This window comes from Carex rostrata, chromosome 6 (genome assembly GCF_964058835.1).
Source record: "Carex rostrata chromosome 6, lpCarRost1.2, whole genome shotgun sequence".
NCBI classification, from domain to species: domain Eukaryota; kingdom Viridiplantae; phylum Streptophyta; class Magnoliopsida; order Poales; family Cyperaceae; genus Carex; species Carex rostrata.
Genome location: NC_135923.1, coordinates 2,319,084 through 2,338,809, shown reverse-complemented (window position 1 = coordinate 2,338,809; position 19,726 = coordinate 2,319,084). Strand labels below are relative to the sequence as shown.

General features: G+C 36.6%; 2 protein-coding genes across 7 annotated transcripts; one reads left to right on the top strand and one right to left on the bottom strand.

The window, feature by feature from the left end:
• Positions 1 to 66: 66 nt before the first annotated feature.
• Positions 67 to 3,103, top strand: LOC144555512 (arabinosyltransferase RRA2-like). The gene is made up of 2 exons (XM_078303889.1): positions 67 to 396; positions 1,853 to 3,103. The coding sequence occupies exons 1-2, from the start codon at positions 217 to 219 to the stop codon at positions 2,942 to 2,944; spliced, it is 1,272 nt and encodes a 423-aa protein (XP_078160015.1). The 5' UTR covers positions 67 to 216; the 3' UTR covers positions 2,945 to 3,103.
• Positions 3,104 to 4,635: 1,532 nt separating this feature from the next.
• On the bottom strand, positions 4,636 to 19,454 carry REV3 (recovery protein 3). 6 transcript variants are annotated; one of them, XM_078303882.1, is made up of 22 exons: positions 19,260 to 19,448; positions 18,347 to 18,429; positions 18,065 to 18,128; positions 17,325 to 17,374; positions 17,116 to 17,222; positions 16,409 to 16,451; positions 16,234 to 16,302; positions 16,001 to 16,135; positions 14,552 to 14,699; positions 14,234 to 14,325; positions 13,559 to 13,903; positions 12,221 to 12,911; positions 11,479 to 11,981; positions 11,239 to 11,384; positions 10,410 to 10,959; positions 10,121 to 10,267; positions 9,350 to 9,625; positions 8,999 to 9,106; positions 7,674 to 7,879; positions 6,771 to 7,074; positions 5,494 to 6,102; positions 4,636 to 5,041 (listed from the first exon to the last, which is right to left on the bottom strand). In XM_078303882.1, the coding sequence occupies exons 1-22, from the start codon at positions 19,369 to 19,371 to the stop codon at positions 4,868 to 4,870; spliced, it is 4,962 nt and encodes a 1,653-aa protein (XP_078160008.1). In that variant the 5' UTR covers positions 19,372 to 19,448; the 3' UTR covers positions 4,636 to 4,867. The 6 variants fall into 6 exon arrangements, with proteins under 6 accessions (XP_078160008.1, XP_078160009.1, XP_078160011.1 ...); XM_078303883.1 differs by lacking the exon at positions 8,999 to 9,106 and having other exon boundaries at positions 19,260 to 19,449; XM_078303886.1 differs by lacking the exon at positions 4,636 to 5,041 and having other exon boundaries at positions 6,065 to 6,172; positions 19,260 to 19,454.
• Positions 19,455 to 19,726: the final 272 nt, after the last annotated feature.

The following is a 19,726-nucleotide window of genomic DNA, read 5'->3' as shown; positions in this document are numbered from 1 at the left end:
CCAAATCGGACCAGCCCTATCTCTCCTCCGTCCGGTTGAGATCAACTGTCGAGTCCGCCTCTTCTCCGTAATTTCTTCTTCTCCTTCTTCAGAGCTCTTTCTTTGCTTCTTTGTTCTATCGCAAAGGCTTGTCTGCAACCTTCTCGACGCCAAGATCCATGCTTAAAAGGTAGGGCTTTTACCTCCGACGATCGCTGGTCGGTTAAAAGACTGACAATGGCGGGGCGCCGGGAGGGCCCACTAATGCGCATCGGGGGTCAGCACTCGCGTGGATCCAGAATCGCCATTGCGGTTGCCATCGGAGCTCTTCTCGGTTGTGTGCTCGCCTTTCTCTACCCTGATGGATTCTTATCGTCTAGATCCTTCGCTGGCAGCAACTCCGCTCGATTAAGCCAGGTGTGTTCGAATTTTCTTTCTTTTCTCCTGTCCAAAGTGCTTTCAATATGTAGAGTTGGTGCCTTTAGATCTCTATTATTTACAATTTAGTCTATATAAATAAGCATGCCAATTCGTATTACCCAATTGTAGAAAAATAATGTTGACTCGTATTTTCCAATAGCAGCAAGCAGATTTGGACTTCTAGAGCGTGTTCGGCAATGTGGATTAAGAGGTAGAGGCTTAAGAAGTTAATCTTACCTAAGGAACTCATGTTTGGCAATATAGATGGATTAAGAATATAGGATTAAATGACTAAAATTTATATATTTTATTATGAAACTAAACATAAAGACCAAACTACCCATAATATCTTTTTTAACGTGTAGTGGTGATATAATATCTGATACTGCTTTTATATTCGACCAAACTAAACTCATTCTTTCTCTGATGCAGAGGATGAATACCAGTATAAATATATAACAATAATTCATTTCAATTTGATCCAATATCTGATACTGTTTTTATCCTTCTTGCCTTTTTTTTTTGAGTCGTTCTTTACATAAAACAAAAGATATTTTACTCCTACATTCTTTCTTCACATATTCGACCTCCAGAATAAAAAAAAAAATGTACAAACATATCCTTAAAATTACAAGCAACATAATAGTATACAAGAAAACACTGGTACCAGTCGGCGGCACCAGATAGAATAAAAATGTTGTAATATTAAGCCAGAATTACAATTTAGCTCAATCAACACTCTGGTAAGCTCCTACTTTCATCCAACTACCTGGACCCGACCTATACCAATAAACTATGTTTTTTTTTTTTTGGGTCAAGGCAGACAGCTTTCGTTTCATTAAGAAAATGAGAGCTTTACAAACACTAATATCTTGACACACTTGATGGAACTAAAAAGTACCCTTAGAAACATTAGCTTCATTGAACACAAAGGTTCAGCCTTCATGAATTTCATTGGCCTATCTTCCAAGCAACTCACTCATCGATACCACACCTAGGGTTGGTACCAAACAAGTTGTCGACCCTATCAAAACTCAAACCCACCTCTAATCCCACAACTACCAACACATGTAACATTTATTTATTACAAAAAAGACACTTTCCAATTCTGGAGTTTATATTCGACCTATTCACATACAACATCATAGACAACAAAGTGTGTTTTTGGAAACAATAACCAGATAAGATTATCAAAAAGAATTATCTTTGAACTGCCAATGTAACGCGCAAACAAATAACATAAAACTATCTATTATATTATATTATATTATATTAAATTATGTATTAATCTTAGAAACTTATTTTCCATTTCATCTATAATACAACTCTCTGAGTCTTTTAACACCTAGATCTGTATTTGTTCCTGGTAGTTGTATGTACTGTATTCGGCCATATAGCCCTTCTGTCCTTCTTGATTTTTAAGTCAACTAATAATTTAAACTTTCAATTTCAGGTCATTTCATCTTCATGCGCATCATCCACCGAGAGAATCAAAACTCTTGAATCTCAACTTGCAATTCTAACTGGAAAGAACAGAGAGCTAAGCAGCCAAGTCAATGACCTGTCGATGAAGCTCCAAATCGCAGGCCAAGGCAACACCAAGGCCCTCTACAAAGCAGGCCCATTCGGCTCTGTCAAGGGCTTCAGAAAAAACCCAGTTGTTATCTCTGACGAGTCAGTTAACCCTAGATTAGCCAAAAGTCTCCAACAAGTCGCAATAAACAATGAACTCATAGTCGCACTTGCAAATTCAAACGTGCAAAGCATGCTCGAACTTTGGTTCACCAGTATAAAACGAGTCGGTATAAAGAACTACCTAGTTGTTGCATTGGATGACAACATAGAGAGCTTTTGTAAAGAGAGGGACGTGCCTGTTTATCGGCGGGACCCCGATGAAGGGATAGACTCAGTTGCAAAAACAGGTGGCAACCACCAGGTTTCAGGTCTCAAATTTAGAATCCTTAGGGAATTTCTCCAATTGGGATATAGTGTACTATTGTCAGATGTCGATATAGTCTACATCCAAAACCCATTTGACCATATCTATAGAGATTGTGATGTCGAGTCAATGAGTGATGGCCATAGCAATGCAACAGCATACGGCTACAATGATGTGTTTGATGAACCGGCTATGGGTTGGTCTAGATATGCGCATACCATGCGAATTTGGGTGTATAATTCAGGATTCTTTTACATAAGGCCAACGGTTCCTTCGATCGAGTTACTGGATCGGGTTGCTTATCGTTTGTCCCATGAACCCAAATCATGGGATCAAGCTGTATTCAATGAGGAGCTGTTTTTCCCCTCCCATCCAGGATATGAAGGTCTTCACGCTTCTAGAAGGACTATGGATATATATCTCTTTATGAACAGTAAGGTACTTTTTAAAACCGTGAGAAAAAATCCCTCTCTCAAAAAATTGAAGCCCGTTATTGTGCATTTGAATTACCACCCTAATAAGTTTGAGAGAGCGAAGGCCGTGGTCGAGTTCTATGTAAATGGCAACCAAAAAGCACTTGACAGGTTCCCTGATGGGTCAGAGTAGTCACTTTTTTTATCAAATGGTTAGTTACGGGTTATTGATTTCATTTTTACTTCTAGATTTGAGTAGTTAGTTATACATTAAGAAAAATCAAAAGGAGATTGTTTTGAGTCTTGAATGATTGTGTGTTGTATATTTTATTCAATTTTTTTACTTGTGTTATACTAATTCCATGAAAAAACGCTGTTCCAATTAATACTGTACCAGACATGAAATGAAGCATTGGTTGGGTTAGGATACCTAAAAGGCCTCAGATCCAGGGACGGGCTGTGAGATGGAATCTGGGCCCAAAAAATTTCACTTGGGCCTACAAGATGCGAAACTGGGCCCAAAAATTTGCCACATATTTAACGAGAAGAAATCAGTGCGAGAGCATTTGCTATATTTACTTTTCACAAATTTAACAAACTTGTCAGCATCGCTATTATCGTGTTATATGCCCAATTTGATAGTCCAATTTAAGTTAATTAATTAATAAAAATGGGTTGGAAAAAAATTAAACAATTATGATGTCATGCTGCTCAGACATGCTTGCTTAGACTGTTTTGCTGACCCCAAAACTCTGGCCTTAATGATGCTAACCGAGGAATTTTTGCAATTAATGATAGATTGTCCCTCCATTTTGAAAGAAATAAAAGGGAACATCAACCATCCAATTTTAGAGAAAGCTTTATCAAGGCTTGAGAATTCAGATGATCTAACCTCTGATAGCACATGAATTACAAGATCAGAGGTTTAATGTTAGTTTCCACAAGAAATGTAATAATGTTAATATTTTATATATGTTGTATCAGCTATTATATTTCTTAATTTTGCTTGAAATTTAAAACAGAAAAATTACACATCTCCCGAACTTTTCAATTTCCCACAAGCTCATTCAATATCTACTGCACAATCATCTCATTCGTAACAGCAATAATATATACAGAAAATTTCACCATTTTTCTGTAAAACTATCACATACGAAGGCACGTCATATGATCAATAAACAAATCATAATTGATAAAATGTCACCTGCTGTTTGGTCTTCTTTTCACCCTTTTTTTTAGGTTTTTCTGAATTAAAATTTATAACTTGCAACAAATCTGTCGGTAGTAAAAAGAAGATGGAAAACATGGAAGGAAAGGATGCCAATAGTTAGGAAAAACATATCATATTTTAAGCCTCTTCCTTTTGCATGTAGATCCATAAAAAGAAAGGAAATTAATCCAGAGTGAATGGCATCTGACAAAAATGCTGTTGTTTAACACATTATTAGTACTTATAAATGTTTGTATGATAATAGCTTGTGCTTATAGGACAATGGTCAAATAGTTATGTACTGGTGATAATTAAAGTAAATTTGTGAGGTATCCATGTGAGCTCATTAATAATTATTCTTGTTTCCACTCAAAAATTTTAATTTCTTTTCCACTTGAAAACTTCACATCTCCAATTCTTTTCATCAATTTAATTTTGCAAGGTACAATATAGGATATCTGTGGCTTCAGTTTTGCTCTTCTTTTTTTTCCTGTATTAGGATAATTGTTTTTATTAGTATTAAACCTTCTAAAAGTCTACTATGGCTCCATCTTTTTCCCCATCTCAGCCTTAAATCTTCAAACCCTTAAAAAACACATAATAGAAAAATGCAGTAGTTTGCGGTTAAATCTAATAACTGTTGTACAGCATGAAAATAACTGATTTATAAAGAGAGCCCCAAAAATTTCCATTTATAAAGAGAGCACATATTTCATACAACCAAGAAAAATTATACAAAAAAGTTGCATTGACTGTAAAGATAACTGCAAATCTGTAATTATTTTCCTATCTTTTTACTATGCAGGGAAGCATTGCCAAATGTTACAAGTTGAATTGCAAATTTACAAAACTATTAACAGGATATTTACAAAACCTGACAAAGGAATAAATACAACTTGCTGCTATTTAAAACAACTCAGCCATGCACTGAGGAAAGTATCCAGCATCAGCAGCAGATTTAGAGAGATCTCGTAACTCTTTTTGAACCTTTCTCCTCTCATAAAACACAGAACAAGAGAGAGAGATGCACTTCACACCCCTCTCCACTTTCCAATCAGCTCCGCCACAATGCCTACAGATCTGTATAAAACTAAAGCTCAGAAAAACAAAAAAAAACAAAAAATTCAAGTTTACCTGACTCACCTGAGTTCATTGAAATACTTGTAACCCGGTTGCCTAGGCCTCTGCTAACTCCTCAAAAAAAAAAAAAAAAAAAAAAAAAACTCGATTGCCTAGTCCTTTCCAGAAATACCAAAATTAACCCCTCCTTCCAATGTAGAGGATCAGAATGAAGGGGTATTTTGGGAATCTTTTGAGGAAACAGGGAAGCAAATTCAAGGCAATTTAATATTTATTTTTCTTCACCTTAAATTTTAACATTGGGGTAATATTGTCAATTTTGTCATCAAAATTATCGTGTGTTAGTTGCAAATAAGTGAAACTGTGCGCTATATACAAAGTTCGAAGACCATCTTTAAGTGCATTTTGCCAACAAAAAAAAAATAACACTGGTTATATTTTCAAGAACTCACATCATTAAGGCGTTGCATCTCCCGCTCGAATTTTGCAACTCTACCAACTAAAACTGCAGAGACCATACCTTCCTTCTCTACACAATCATCACATAAATAATCCAACCTCCTAGTGAACTTACCACACACCATGCAATGCTTTGACACATAATACCTATCAATCCTCCCCCCTCTATTGTTCTCATTCAAATTTCTCTTCAGCATTCTTCGAACCGGCCTCAGCATTTCTGCAAACCACTGGTATAGATCGGCACCAACAAGGCCAAAAACACGCTGAAGTACCGGTATAATCTGTTTATTGATATAGTACAAGTCGTTTAGTCTATACGAAGAGTCCAAGTCCAACAGGAAATATGGATCTATGACCATATCCACAAGGCGTGCACCAGGTTCACCATGGACCACGACATATGGAATCCGCTCACCATATTGTGGCTCAGCTCGTGGGTCTTGAGCCATGGCTTTCATCGCTACAATTGCGGATGGAGGAACTGTACCAGCACGAGTACTGTAGGTGCCTAATCTGACCTCTTTTGCAAATATGAAGTCTTGCAGAGAGATCTTGCCACATAATATACGGGTCCACTGACGCTCCACATAAGATTTGACCTGAGTTCAGAATTGTTTCTTTTACAATGAATTCTTTTGCGAGAGTCGGTGATGTTATAAGCAACTAAGCCTCAAATGTACAGAAAGTTGCACAAATTAACACCAAACATGCCAGGAAACAATACAAAACAAACCAAAAAGGGATTTTCTATATTAATTTGGCATTTGGAGAAATTAGTGTGTTATGTAGAATATCTAAAAGTATAATACCAAGTCTAAGACTAGGCTTAACTTAACCCAATCAACCCTCAGCAGTGCAAAAAATATCGACGCCTAGTCTAACACAGCCTTAAATATGCCTTGATTTAACTCAAAAATTTCCAACAAATAGCAGATTTTTACAAGCAGAATTAATTAAACCAAAGTGGCCCTTTGCTGAATAATTGAGCCTTGCACTCAATAAAACTCAACATTAAGGCTCACTTATATCATCAGTAGATACAAGAACAATAAAAACTATTTTGGTTCTTTTTCTAACAAGACAAAAGCCAAATAAAAGGATTACCGAACTGCACACTAATTAACTGTCAATAGCACAGCCTCAGTTTTGACCAAGTAAACCTCAATTGAAGCTTAAAATTTGGCCTATCTTTAACCCCAATTCAAACTCAATTGAGCAATTTACCCTCAACAGTGCTACTAAATACAAAAAAAATAATAATAAATACCTCAGTTATGTCCTGATGTTCAAACATAATCCTAAGAGACTTCTCTAGAATCTTTGCAACAGCTGGACATGTGTCTCTTCGCACCGTCTCAATCCCCTTGGCATCAAAAATTGGTGCTTTCTGATCAGGGCTCTCATAACTATATCCCACATACCTCTTCTTGGTAAGTAGAAAACAAGGTTGGTAAACCTTCTCCAATTTTAATGTAACGGGTTCGGGATTCATGGCTGTTACGGCAGAAGCAATTTCTTTTCCTATTTTGAATGCCTCCTCCACACTTCGACCTTTTAAAAGAACAAACATGCTGGAAAAAGAAATGAAGGGGGGTATAAGGCCAACATACATGTACAAAAATTTAAGTTGATTTTTACAACAACAAAAAATATATATATAAAGGATATCCTTTTATTTAATAGCATACAAGTATAAACATACATGCATTATTAAATTTTTATCAAAAATTTCTGGTCAGGTCAGAATAAGGTCGGGTCACTACTATTTTCCTTAAAAAGCTCGAACCCGACCCGACCTGCCATCGGATCAGAGATGACCCATCAGTTCACAGGTTAACCTGACACTGACCCATATGGTATAAGAGTTACCTTACTGGCTTTAACAACAAAAGTGAGCTAGTTCAGGTGGCTAAAACATTTGGTTTCGATTGCGCTTGCTTGCCTATGTTACCAACAGAATTGAGGTTGGTGCACAACAGAGTTCATTTGCCACAAATTTATACAGAATTCTGTAGTGGTTTCGTAGGTAGCTTTATAAGTTACTAAAAATAAATTGACAAGAAAAGAATACAACATTAGACCACAGATTGCCAGCGGTAATCAACCAGTCTTCATTATCAGTGTTCGTACCAGTTGGTACAAAATTGTTGTTTCTGTTAACATAATTTACCTATCAGTGTCACCATAAACAACCCGAGCCTTCCACCTCGGGTGTTGACTAACAAATAAAATTGCTGTTTCTAGGGTTCTTCTGCCACACTGTACAATACTATCTGCCAGCTCAGCACAGGGCATGCGGCCACTGAATCCTGCAGCAGTGTAACCATAGGTGACATTGGCTATAAGCTTCAATGCAAGTTGCCGTGCATTATATATCTGATAAGAAAGAGAGATGCATGTCAGGCTGCCAGAGTGTGAGAACGTTAGCCATACTTTCGAACTATAGGGTTCAAACACATATGGGGGTCAATCATATACAATTTTTCTGTGGAAAATGAGGGTCAATTTTACAGTACCATATCATTTTACTCTAAATTATATAAAAAATCATACACAAATACAAAAAAATGGAAAAAATGGGGGTCAATTGATCCCCATTCCTTCTTCTTAGCTCCGCTTCTGGTAAATGGAATAGGAACAGGAATGTGGAAAGCAACCTGTCATGGTACTAAAAACCATGGGACAGTGAGATTCAAAAGTGTCGGAAGGAAAAACAAGTTTTGGGAATAACATATGATTTGTTGAAACATTATTGTATAATTATGATGTTCTGATGCCAGAAAGTGCACTTGGTGGAAATCAAATTAATTTTATTTTTGCAATTGTTATTTACAAAATATGTGAAAAACAGAATAGAATGGTCAAAGAAAACAATTAAATATTCAAATTTACATAAAAGCTAAATGAAGTTTGGAATTTTGGATCACTAATTTTGCCATACCAGTACGTTACCTTTCCCTGTTTCTGAAGATGTACCAGTACGGCGTACAGACCCTCTGTACTGTATTTTGGTAACCTACCTCAAACAGTGAGTCAACAAGGTAAATATACAACTTTACATTTTTCAGTGAAACAATGACTGCTATAGATTTGTATATATTCAAGGAAACGAGTAAAGAGGTACACAGACTCGAGATAAAGAGTCACAGAGAGAGAGAGAGAGATATCCTTGACAACCCCTGCCATGTTCTCAGATAATTCGTATCCTCTGAGTTAATCAGATTTTGAGTTCAGATCTGAACTGTCCGATATAAATCTGCACAAATTTTAAAAGGGCCCCGTGCATACAAGCGTGGGCCGGATTGGCCCGGATTCTGATTGGACGGTCTAGAGCTAAACTCAGACATTGTGTTAATGCAGAGGATGCGGACACGTTCTTAGATAGAGAGAATGTATTGAGGCTTTGAGGTTCATGTCCAGCCCTGAAGCTTATAATATTTCCCTACTATTTTGCAGCCACCGCCAAGGTTACAGAATTAAGAGAGTTTATTTTACCCTCTGAAGAACTTGCTGTGAAGGACCCAATTTCTTCATGGCTTGTTTTACCATTATCCTAGTTGATAGTATTTCCTGGAGTAGCCGGGGCAAAACACCTTTTCTTACCTGCAAACAATGCACTGGCTTAAAAACTTATAAGCAAAACAGTATAAATATCAAAATGTTGCACTTTTGATTGCTAATATAGTATACCATTTGGTCTGAAAAACAATCCCATGATAGCTCAGAACATTTAATTGACGTGGTAGACCAGTGGAAGCAGAGACCAACCACTCGAGGATTTGACAAAATATCAAAAATTATCTAATGCAAAAGAATAAAATATTACAAGAAACAACAATGTTGCACCTTTGATTGCACATATAGCACGCCGTTTGGGGCGAGAAGCAAACCATCTTTCAAATCAGGCAATATTTGCGGATCGATTTCATAAGAGGATACGCCTAGCACGGTTGACCTAGAAGGAAATACTTTTCCCAGGCAAGTAGAGTAGCATAGGTTGTAAGCTATGATCATAGAAGGGTAGAGAGACTGGAAATCCAACACTACTACCGGGTCCGGGTAGAAACCAGATTCAGGCTCCATTACCAGTGGCAAGCATTCCATTGCTGGTTGTAAAGCCACCTATGAAATTGTATAGAACAGTATTTGGTAAATCCTGAAATAAGCTAGAAATCATTCAGTAATGTAAAACTAGTATCGGAAGAAATAAGAGCTGGAAATGGCTTGGGTCAGATCATAAATCCTTTATTCAGTTTCAAATCAATTTAGACAAGCCAGAGAAAACAAAACTGCACAGTTCAGGTATAGTTCAAAATTGCCACCCTCAGAAATGTAATGAAAGGAATTTTCGAACAACTTGAGCACATGTGAGAAAACAAACACACAAGATGCTTGTATCAGTCTACCAGATGACAGTGTACTGAACATAATACCATTTGGGCACCACTAAACCTCAATTTCTCATGTATAGAAACTTAGATCCTTAAAAACTTAAGCTCCGGTAAAAGGAGCACAAAAAGCCTAAAGGAAATAATATTAACAGTACTATTATGGCACCAGGGCGATTATGTGATTTTGCAATCTTTTACATGAATATAAACAATGGTAGAAAATGACCTGTTGGCTTCCAGGAGATATAGCAAGATAATTTTGTGTATGAGCCAATCTTAAGAGCATTGATTCAACACGAAACTGGGAGCCACGAGAGAGTACGGAGAAAAAATCAATTCCAAAAACACGGGCAAGTTCAGAAGTTCGATTTATCTACAGAAAGGAAATATACAACGATTGAATTGTCAAAACCCCTGCATGTACCTGGTATATCTTGGCACACATCAGTGTCAATCATGACACATGCATGGCACTGAGACATTAAAACAGATAAAGAAAATCAAGAGGTTAATACCATATCCAGTTGATTTATCAATTCAAGATTAATCTGGGCTCGATCACTAATATACTCTATACTCCGGTGTCTAGCAAATCCAGGCCCACTAGCAAACCACCTGTTCAAAACCCTAGTTGGGATCAATGGTACTTTCCTCCTCAAAACCTCTTCTACCACAGCCTCCATCTTATACATATTAATTTTAACCTCTCCTCGCATCAACCGCCACAAATTCAACACAATTCTGCCCCCCACATGGACCCCACTGGCATGGGTGCGGCCCCACTCATCATCCACTACATCTTCAATTGAAGTTGATGCTTCTTCATCTGAGTTCTTGGTAATTTTCAGTTTCTTATCGTGTATTGGGGTTCTTGAAATTCGTTTTAGTAAGCTGATGCCGAGGTAAGAAGCTCGCTCGGCTAGAAACCCTAGTGTCCCTCGTTGAACTTCCCACCCAATAAGAACATCTGGATCGAGAGATGACATGATATCTATAAAATGTTCAAGAACATGCCGCTCTTCAGGAAATATTACAAAATTGCATCCTGAAACTCCATCAACATTTCTGGAATCACAAAAAAGAGGAAGAAGGCGTGTTAATGTAGGGGAATTGACCTTCAGCGACCATTTATAAAAAGTTAAAATTTCAATACCGATGAAATAAAGATAAGGAAGTATATATTGCATGCTGTTTCATTAAACTTCTTTTTTCTGTACTTATTCTGTTGCATCGCTCAATGGAAAATATACCTTTGGTTAAGACAACTATAAGATAATACAAGTTGACAAAATTATAGGCATAACACCAGCTAAAGTAGATGGTAAAACAAAAGTAATAGCAAACCTCCTACAATATTCTTCACTGTTACCCCGCATAAGCACGTAAGTATCAACTGTAGAGACTGAATCGTCCTGAACACAAATGGATACAACATTGATTGCATCAAACTTTGGGTCAGGTCGCAAATCACCTCTACATTCAGCAAGAACCTACATTTGAGTGGTAAAAAAAATGATCAGATCGTGAAATATAACTGCCTGGTACCTACTAGTATGTACAAATAACTAACAGAAATATACAAACCTCGAGGCTTATTATTGTCAGTTGCTGACCCCCACCAACGCTTGCCGGGTCTTGGAACCCGATTTGACTAAGAGGAGTAAGCTTTCCTTTATCGTCCGGTCCTGATATTTGTGAATATTCATTCCAACTACCGGTAACATAAGCGTCATTCCCTTTCACCTCAAAAGATATGTTTTCCTTCATTTCTTTATTTGATTCAAGTGTATCAATCTTTGAGTCTATAATACTTCTCTTTTGTGGTGAATTATGATTTTCTTGGTCATTTTTAATGTTTTGTTTTCCTTCCTGAACTAGCCAGTTTGAAACTGATTCAGGACTTGGTGGCGAAAATGCTCGTGTTAGTAGATAAAGAACTGAGCCATTATTTTCGAAGTGAGTTGGCACACCAAGTGTTGTTTGTTGTGCTCCCTCGTGTTGCTCCTCCGCAAAATATTTGTTTTCCTCCTTGTCATTGGATTCAATATTAAAAAATGGAAGGACATTGTTCAAGCCTGGTCCAGCAGCTGTGAATAAAAAAAAAATTAAGAAAATGATGTGAGGCATATATGGATGAATAAAAATATGATGTTGAAAATGTAACATATATTTATTTGTCTACAGATTATTTTAACCTTGCAAGAGACATACTATTCATTGGTACACGGGATTAATGGATCTCTATAGTTTATATTCTCGAGCATGGCAAGAATTGTAAAAAACAAATAGACAAAGGATAAGATAAACAAGTTAAGAATGCAATTACCATTTATAGAAGGTTCTAGACAATAATTAAAGTCTTCTACTTGTTCTCTCATAGGAGGCTTTTCTATGAAGGCCATCTCTATAGAATCTTTTCTCTCAATAGAATTATTATCCAACTCTTGCGGAGAGAGCTCAAAATTCAACATATCTCTAGAGTTTGCAGATTCACACACATCAGAACGGCAAAAACGCTGCATTCTCATCAAATCTCTCGCAGAAGGTGATGACACCAAACTATTTCTCTCACCACCCTCAACAAATGGAGATGCGCTGCTACTCCCAACCTCTCCCATTTTAACAGAAAGAGGCAAAACACCCCATGGAGGTTTCTTCTCTCTACTACGCTTAACAGTCTTTTTTGTATCTTTGTAAGGGGTTATGTGCTCCTTTTCATCTGTGGAACCATCGACTTGAGGTATAACAGAGAAGTTATCTGACGAAGTGCTGGTGCTGTCGGTCTCCTTTGACCTTGATTTGTGAATTTCAACTGAATCGAGGATGTCCTGGCATTCTCTTTCAGAGGCAGTCTCAAAATCTTGTTTTGCGGTCTCTAATGCCGCTTGATATGTTTTCTTGGGAAATAACGGAGTTAGAATTGCTTCATTTGTTAACTCATCGTCAGAGTTTACATCGTTTGCAGCTTGGGATGAAGCAAGCCAGCTAAGGAGGCCAAGAGCCTCTTTATTTGTGTTCTACAGAAACATAAAAACAGAAAAACAAGTCAGCAAGAAGTATTAAAAGGTTTCTCTCATTTTTTCCCCTTTATATCCTAGGCAGGGGCGAATCTACGTATAGCCCGGGGGTGCTTAGCCACCCCCATGGTTTTCAAAAAATTTAATTATGTATATTGAAATTTAATTAATTTTTTATTTTTCTTATAGTTTTTATATAGTTCAGCCCCTGAAATGCTAAATGTATGTTTGTAGTCTAGTGCTAGAATTCCATTTAGTGGTTGTGGAGACTTGGGTTCAAATCCCAATGACCACACCTTATTTTCACATATTATCCATTTTACGCTTCAGCCCCCCTTATCTAAATTTTCCAGTTCTAGCCCTGATCCTAGGTAAGATCCTGCTTCTTCAAACTACTTGGTAACAAGATGTTTTATAAGGTTTCTCTTATTTTTGTTGTGTTTCTATCTAACAGATGGCTTTTAGCCTTCAGCTACACATATATTGTATCTGAGTAGTGTGGGTGTATTTGTGCATGTCTTTGAGTTGGGAGGGGGCACGAGGGGGTGAATTTATTCAAGTAATAAACAAAGGCACACAACTACACTCGGTAATTGCTGTATTGACCTGACCAATACTGTCCCTAGTCTGGGCTCACAACTTATTACCTCTTGTGATGTCGACTGAACCCCATGTCTTATCTCCTCACCTTCAGGCCTCACGTCAGAAGTAATAATTAACTCATTATCTTTCAATTTCATCCCGGATGAATCAACTGTTTTACCAAATGCAACTGAACCACAAACACCACTCAGGGATCGAATGCAGTGCTCTATCCTTTCTGCCTCCTCGGCCAGGGAGAGATTGAAAAGAGAGGTTTCTTTTTCGATGTTCAACTTTGCAATTATATCATCATACTCAGAATTATTCATAAAACTTGTTAGAACGGTTTCAGGATTGGGTTTGCCGGCATCAGGCAGGTTTGCTCCTTGCAAACCGGATCGTGCAAATTCCTGGAAGAAAAAAAAAACATATGAACGCTTATTCAAGACTATTTTGCCCTGGCTGAAAAAATAGGTCAGTGGGTCTTCTAAATAATAGCATTTACTGAATATTTGTATGAGTGTTGTATTAGCATGATTTACATTACAGTTCTTGCAGTGTGACATCTTTTTGCTTACATAGATGACTTCTCTACTGGCACATACACACAGATGCACTTTTTGCTATGTAGACATATTTTTTGCTCTAGGAACAAACAACCATTTGCAATACGGCACAGTGTTTACTGGCATCTACAGAGATCTACTCGTATAAGATAAATCAATATTAGGATATCTGACCTCCCAAATTGGAACAAGAGATTGGACCATTTTGACATCCAAAGTAGTTTGAGAGAGAGAGGTATACATTTTATATTTCTCGTTGAGGATATCTGCAAATGCAAAAACAGAGTTATCAGATACTTCTACTAATAGTGTGCATATCCATCTTCCTTTTTTCTTTCTCTTCAAGAACAAGTATGAACATAGTTTTTAAAAAAAATTAAAAACAAGAAGATGATTTTCCACATATTGTAAGAATACATTTGCAAGAGCACACAGAAAAGATATTCCAAGTGAAGAATATAAAATTGCACTAATAGGTTATAAGAAGAGAACCGTCTACACATGAATCAGCCTCGAGCATTGAGATACTCTGACGCCTCGCAAAATTTTCGGTTATTGAACTATCCCAGAGTAAATCAGGTGAAATTGTTGATGTAATCCAAATTGTGAATTTTCCAAGTGAACAATCATTAGGATCTGCCTAATATCAAAGAAAATCTAGCATTAGTAAGTCACCGCAATATGTTGTGTTTGCATAAAGTATATCTCATAACAGGGTGTTAAAAAATATAAACTTATCGCTTTGCTCTTAACTAAGCAACCTTGATTATTCCATTTAGACCTACCTATTGGGTTATAATAATGATTCTCTTCTAAATCGAAAAAATCTCTATCAAACTCTTATTTCTCAAAAATTTCCTTATTGTTAACGAAAAAAATATCAAAATTTAATTCTTGCCAAAAAGACAATGGAAAGGATGAACCTTTCCGAGAAAGAAATCACTCTATAAACAAAAATACCCCATTTCAGATACTGTTTTAGGTACTTCCTGCAAATAATATATTATGATGTTTTCAGCATTATGGTGATAACTTGGAGGTGTCCTATTATAAAATAATAATAAAAATATGGAGAGAGCGCAATATATTAACATTTCAGGGTGGAAATTGCAAAGTGCAAAGCTTAGGGGGTGCCATCATCAATTTAGCACAATATTGGTGTCAAGCTAAAGGGCAGGGGGCTCATTTTAAGTTGCGACAAAGTGTTTCCTTATGATGTTGCACAACTGCCAGTACAGGTCACAGTGGAGAACGATCAAGAGGTGGGTTTGGTAAATGACGGGGCTGGGGATGGGTCTGGCAGCAGTGTTGACGGTATTGATCAGGCGGATCATGTTTGGTTATGGAGTAAAGTTAGGATTAAATTGCTTACGCCATCTTACTCTCATATTTTACACTTCGTTTGGTATTTTAAGTCATGGCTTAAATTAATTTGCCTGGAGGAGTAAGATGTTGGGACATGAACCTCTGCCTATGACAGTGGGTCATACAAGAGGAGAAAGTGTGGAGCAAGTTAATCCGCCTCGAGAGTGGAGTAACTTACTCCTGATTAGCTCACCTCTCACTCCATCTTACTCCTATTTTGACTCCTTGTTTGGTACGTGTGGAGTAAGGGGTTCACTCCACAACCAAACATGACCATGGTTACTCAGTTACTTTAGATTTTAGTTTTATGTTTTGGAGAGTTGGTCTGATATGCCTGTGCTTTTATCTCTATGTGATATTTTGGTGGATTGTAAGGTTGTTACTTTGTTTTGTTGTGTAGATGGTACTGATTGTTGCTGGCTTAAACAAACAATGTAGTTTACTTTAGTTGTAGCCTTGTTGGTACCGGGGTGTTCTACCAACTTTTGAATTTTTAGATTCTAATGAAACTGGTTATAAATCCATTATTTAAAAAAAAAATAACAAAAGGATTCATTCAGCCAGAAAATAAAGAACCTGAGAATTGTCAGAAGCTGAAAGTGATTTCTCTTTCAACTGCAACAAACATTTGCCAAAGGAATCAGGTATTGGAGGCCTGAACTTCATATTTGACACGTGTATATGACTCATACCATATAAGTTATAGTCGACCTACACGGTAAATAAATTGAAGTTGAATTAAAAGGTACTTCCATAAATATATGTGATGAAAAATCAGCTAAAATGGTAACGAAAGAACAGGTACTGACCAAAAATTGAAGGAGATAAGGAATGTGGGATTCATAAGGCTGAAACTGCCTGCTCATAATCGCACCACTCTAAAATTTAACAACACAAGAGTAATTTGCAAATTTTGAGAATAAATAAAGCTACATCATATACCAGTCCAAAAATAAAATGTCTTGAAGAAATGAAAAGACATACCAGTAAAAGCGTAGAAGCACGAGAAACATCATGAGGATAATATCTTTATTTCGTAAATGATAACAGAATAAAACAGGGGATTTCAAAAATGAGACCCAACATGCCACCATATATGGATGCGACTTCCTACTTTCTCAACATGAAACTGAACTAGTAGTATTCATGATATTTTTATATAATCTGCACCCATTAGGTTGAAAAGGTGCATACAACCAATTATTGGTAATTGTCCTTACAGTTATAAACCTTAATTAAACAAAATCAAGGTAATCCTGCCTACAAATTGGAACATAGTGCGACAAGGGAAGCACTTTGGTTAAGATATGAAAATGTAAGGGATCTGCACCCATTACGTTGAAAAGGTGCATACAACCAATTATTGGTAATTGTCCTTACAGTTACAAACCTTAATTAAACAAAATCAAGGTAATCATGCCTACAAATTGGAACATAGTGCGACAAGGGAAGCGCTTTGGTTAAGATATGAAAATGTAAGGGCAAGCTAGCGACCTTTTGCTTCGCTTGACATTGGTGTTTTTCCATTTGTGTTATTTGCATAATAATCTAGGAAATACTAGTTATTACTTGGACTTGAGATAACTGTTGGATTAATTTGCAGGTACATATATTTGATGCATTTACAAAATAATCAAAACAAACATTGGAGTTGTACTAAAGAACCAATGCATATGAAATAATTTGGATACAAGTAGATCTTCATAAAAAGCTCCTCTTTGGGGAAGAAACCATACATCCTTTTTGCTTTAACAATTGTGCATCCATGCACGTGCTGTTTTTTTGATGTCCCTCGAGTCTGTTAGATAATATTAGTTACATAAAATACAAAAGTAAATTAGTACATGTAGCTGATAGCTGTCTTATTATCCACAATTGAATAAATCTACTCCAGAAGTACCTTTAAAGCCTTCTCGAGAGCAGTCAAAAAACTGTTCATGTATGAATTGCCTGAACAAAATACAACCCGTATTAGAATGTGCTTTTCATTTCTTTTCTCCTCTCAATTACAATTACAAGTTATAATTAATTTAAGTTAGGTGAAATAGTCAAATATAAAATACAACCATATATCCCATGAAGCTTCAAACTTTTGGAAAACAAAAAACAATGTAACTTCATAAATAAGATGGAATTTTGATAAAATACGATTTATCAGTGTCTGCAACAAGGCTTGATTTTGGTACTTTCGGAGAGACTTCCGAATAATATGAGCACTGATAGGACCTTAAAAAAGATATGATTTGCAGAATAAAACAGCCCAAGATAGCTTGAATGGTTCAGATATAGTCTTGTGGCACTAAAATTGATGTTCACCCCTAAATTAAATTCTTCTCCTCCAAGTTCCCTTTTGTCTTTTCCTATTCTTCACCTGATTTTTCCACCAATAACTCTAAGGCCTCATCTATTGAGAGGATAATTGAAACAATCATAGGCTTTCTGGTAAGATAAATGATTGCAAATTTGCCCAAGCACAATAATTTTTGGAACAAAAAGAAAATTCCAGTAGACCACTCCTTTACATTTAACAATACTTTTTTTAAAATGACAAAAAGTATTTTCTGGAAATAAAGATAGACAGAATGCATTTTTGCTGGAAACCTTATTCATAATTATTATATACTTTGCACAAGAACTAACCTTTCTCTGGCTCAGGATTGTGGAGTAGTTCATCAGGACATGGTATGTACAAATAAGGCAAGGCCTGAAAAAAAAAAAATGGTTCCATCAAAACAAGCATTTCCGCAAAACTTAGATCTCAAACAGTTTGGTTCCAACGAGTGTGGTACCAGTGGATAGATTGAACATGCACCACAAAAGATGTACCATCTAAACTATATCTCCACTCTCAATTAAAACTGCAACCCTCGAAAGGGATCATTTAAACTATACATTTGAGAAATGAAAGAAACTATTTTTAACCTTGTGGACATGAAGGCATGTTTTCTGGCCTGCCGGAGTTGAGCCGTAGATTCGTATTATAGGTACCTCTTCTATTTTTTTCCCTAATAGAAAAAAGAGAATAAATGAACAAGTGTGTTTAAGCATCCTCTCTGAAAGATATACACTTTGGGCCTAGAAAATTAAGGTAACTTTTAGCCTTCTTGGTAATAAATTCAACGCTTCATGAAGAAAAAAATCCCAAAAAATAGTAAATGGGTCGTAAGTTTTTGTTCCAATAGTTGCTAATTGAGCTGCACTGCAACTGATTTCGGTGCATATTCACCACTTGTCTTTCACTAATAAATTTTAGTGGAATGATCTTGTAACTGATTTTTTTATTAATTGAAAATAAAATAAAATAAATATCGCAATAGGGTGGTGTTTCAGTTGGAAATCGAAATATAGGTAAAACGGGATCGTTTATCCCGTCCCACAGAACGGGACAATTTATCCCGTCCCACAGAACGGGACAATTTATCCCGTCCCACAGAACGGGACAATTTATCCCGGTCCACTAATCCAAATCCATAACCCCACTAATCTAATTACCTAAGCAGAGAAAAAAAAATTGTGGGACGAGTTAATCTATCCCGTCCCACAAAATTTATTTTTTTTCCTCGCTTCTTAGTTAACAATTTGGATTAGTGGGACGGGATAATCAATCTCGGTTTACCTAGATATTGAAATTTCACCAAATCGATCCCCTTTCGTGATATTCGATTAATAAAAAAATTGGCCCATTCGGATGCTATCATTATACAGTCCATTTCAAATTGCCATTAAAGGGGTCAAGTGGTTGTATCCCGTTTGTGAGATGAATAAGCGTTAATAAACCATTCAGAGTATGTGTGTGTGTGTGTGTGTGTGTGTGTGTGTGTGAGAGAGAGAGAACCGTGGAAAGAGCTGAAGGAGAAGTCGAGGTCGGGGATAGGCGGCGCCATGTAGTAATCATGTGACACGATCCTTACGCTCAGCACCGGACCGGAGTCCGGTGGCACCTCCATATGTTCTCCGATGAATAAACCTCACTCGGCCTCTATGAGAATTGAAGTCAGATGAAGGAGAAAGCGGCAAATTGAAAGGGAAAATTTGATGCATACCCCTCAAAAACCTCAAAATTATATATTTCCCTGTAAAATTCAAAAGGAAGAGTCAGTTCTTTTATATGCAGCAGTCTGTGTGGCGAGTTTCTGAAAAAGGATTCAGTTTGTAATTTAGTAATTTACGGTTCTGAAATTCATAGTGATAAGATTTGTGAATAATTTATTTTTCTGGTGTTGGCCAATCAGAGATTTTACTGAATTATTCGTGAATAATTTGTGAATTTGAGGAATTTTACAAATTATTTACAAATAATTC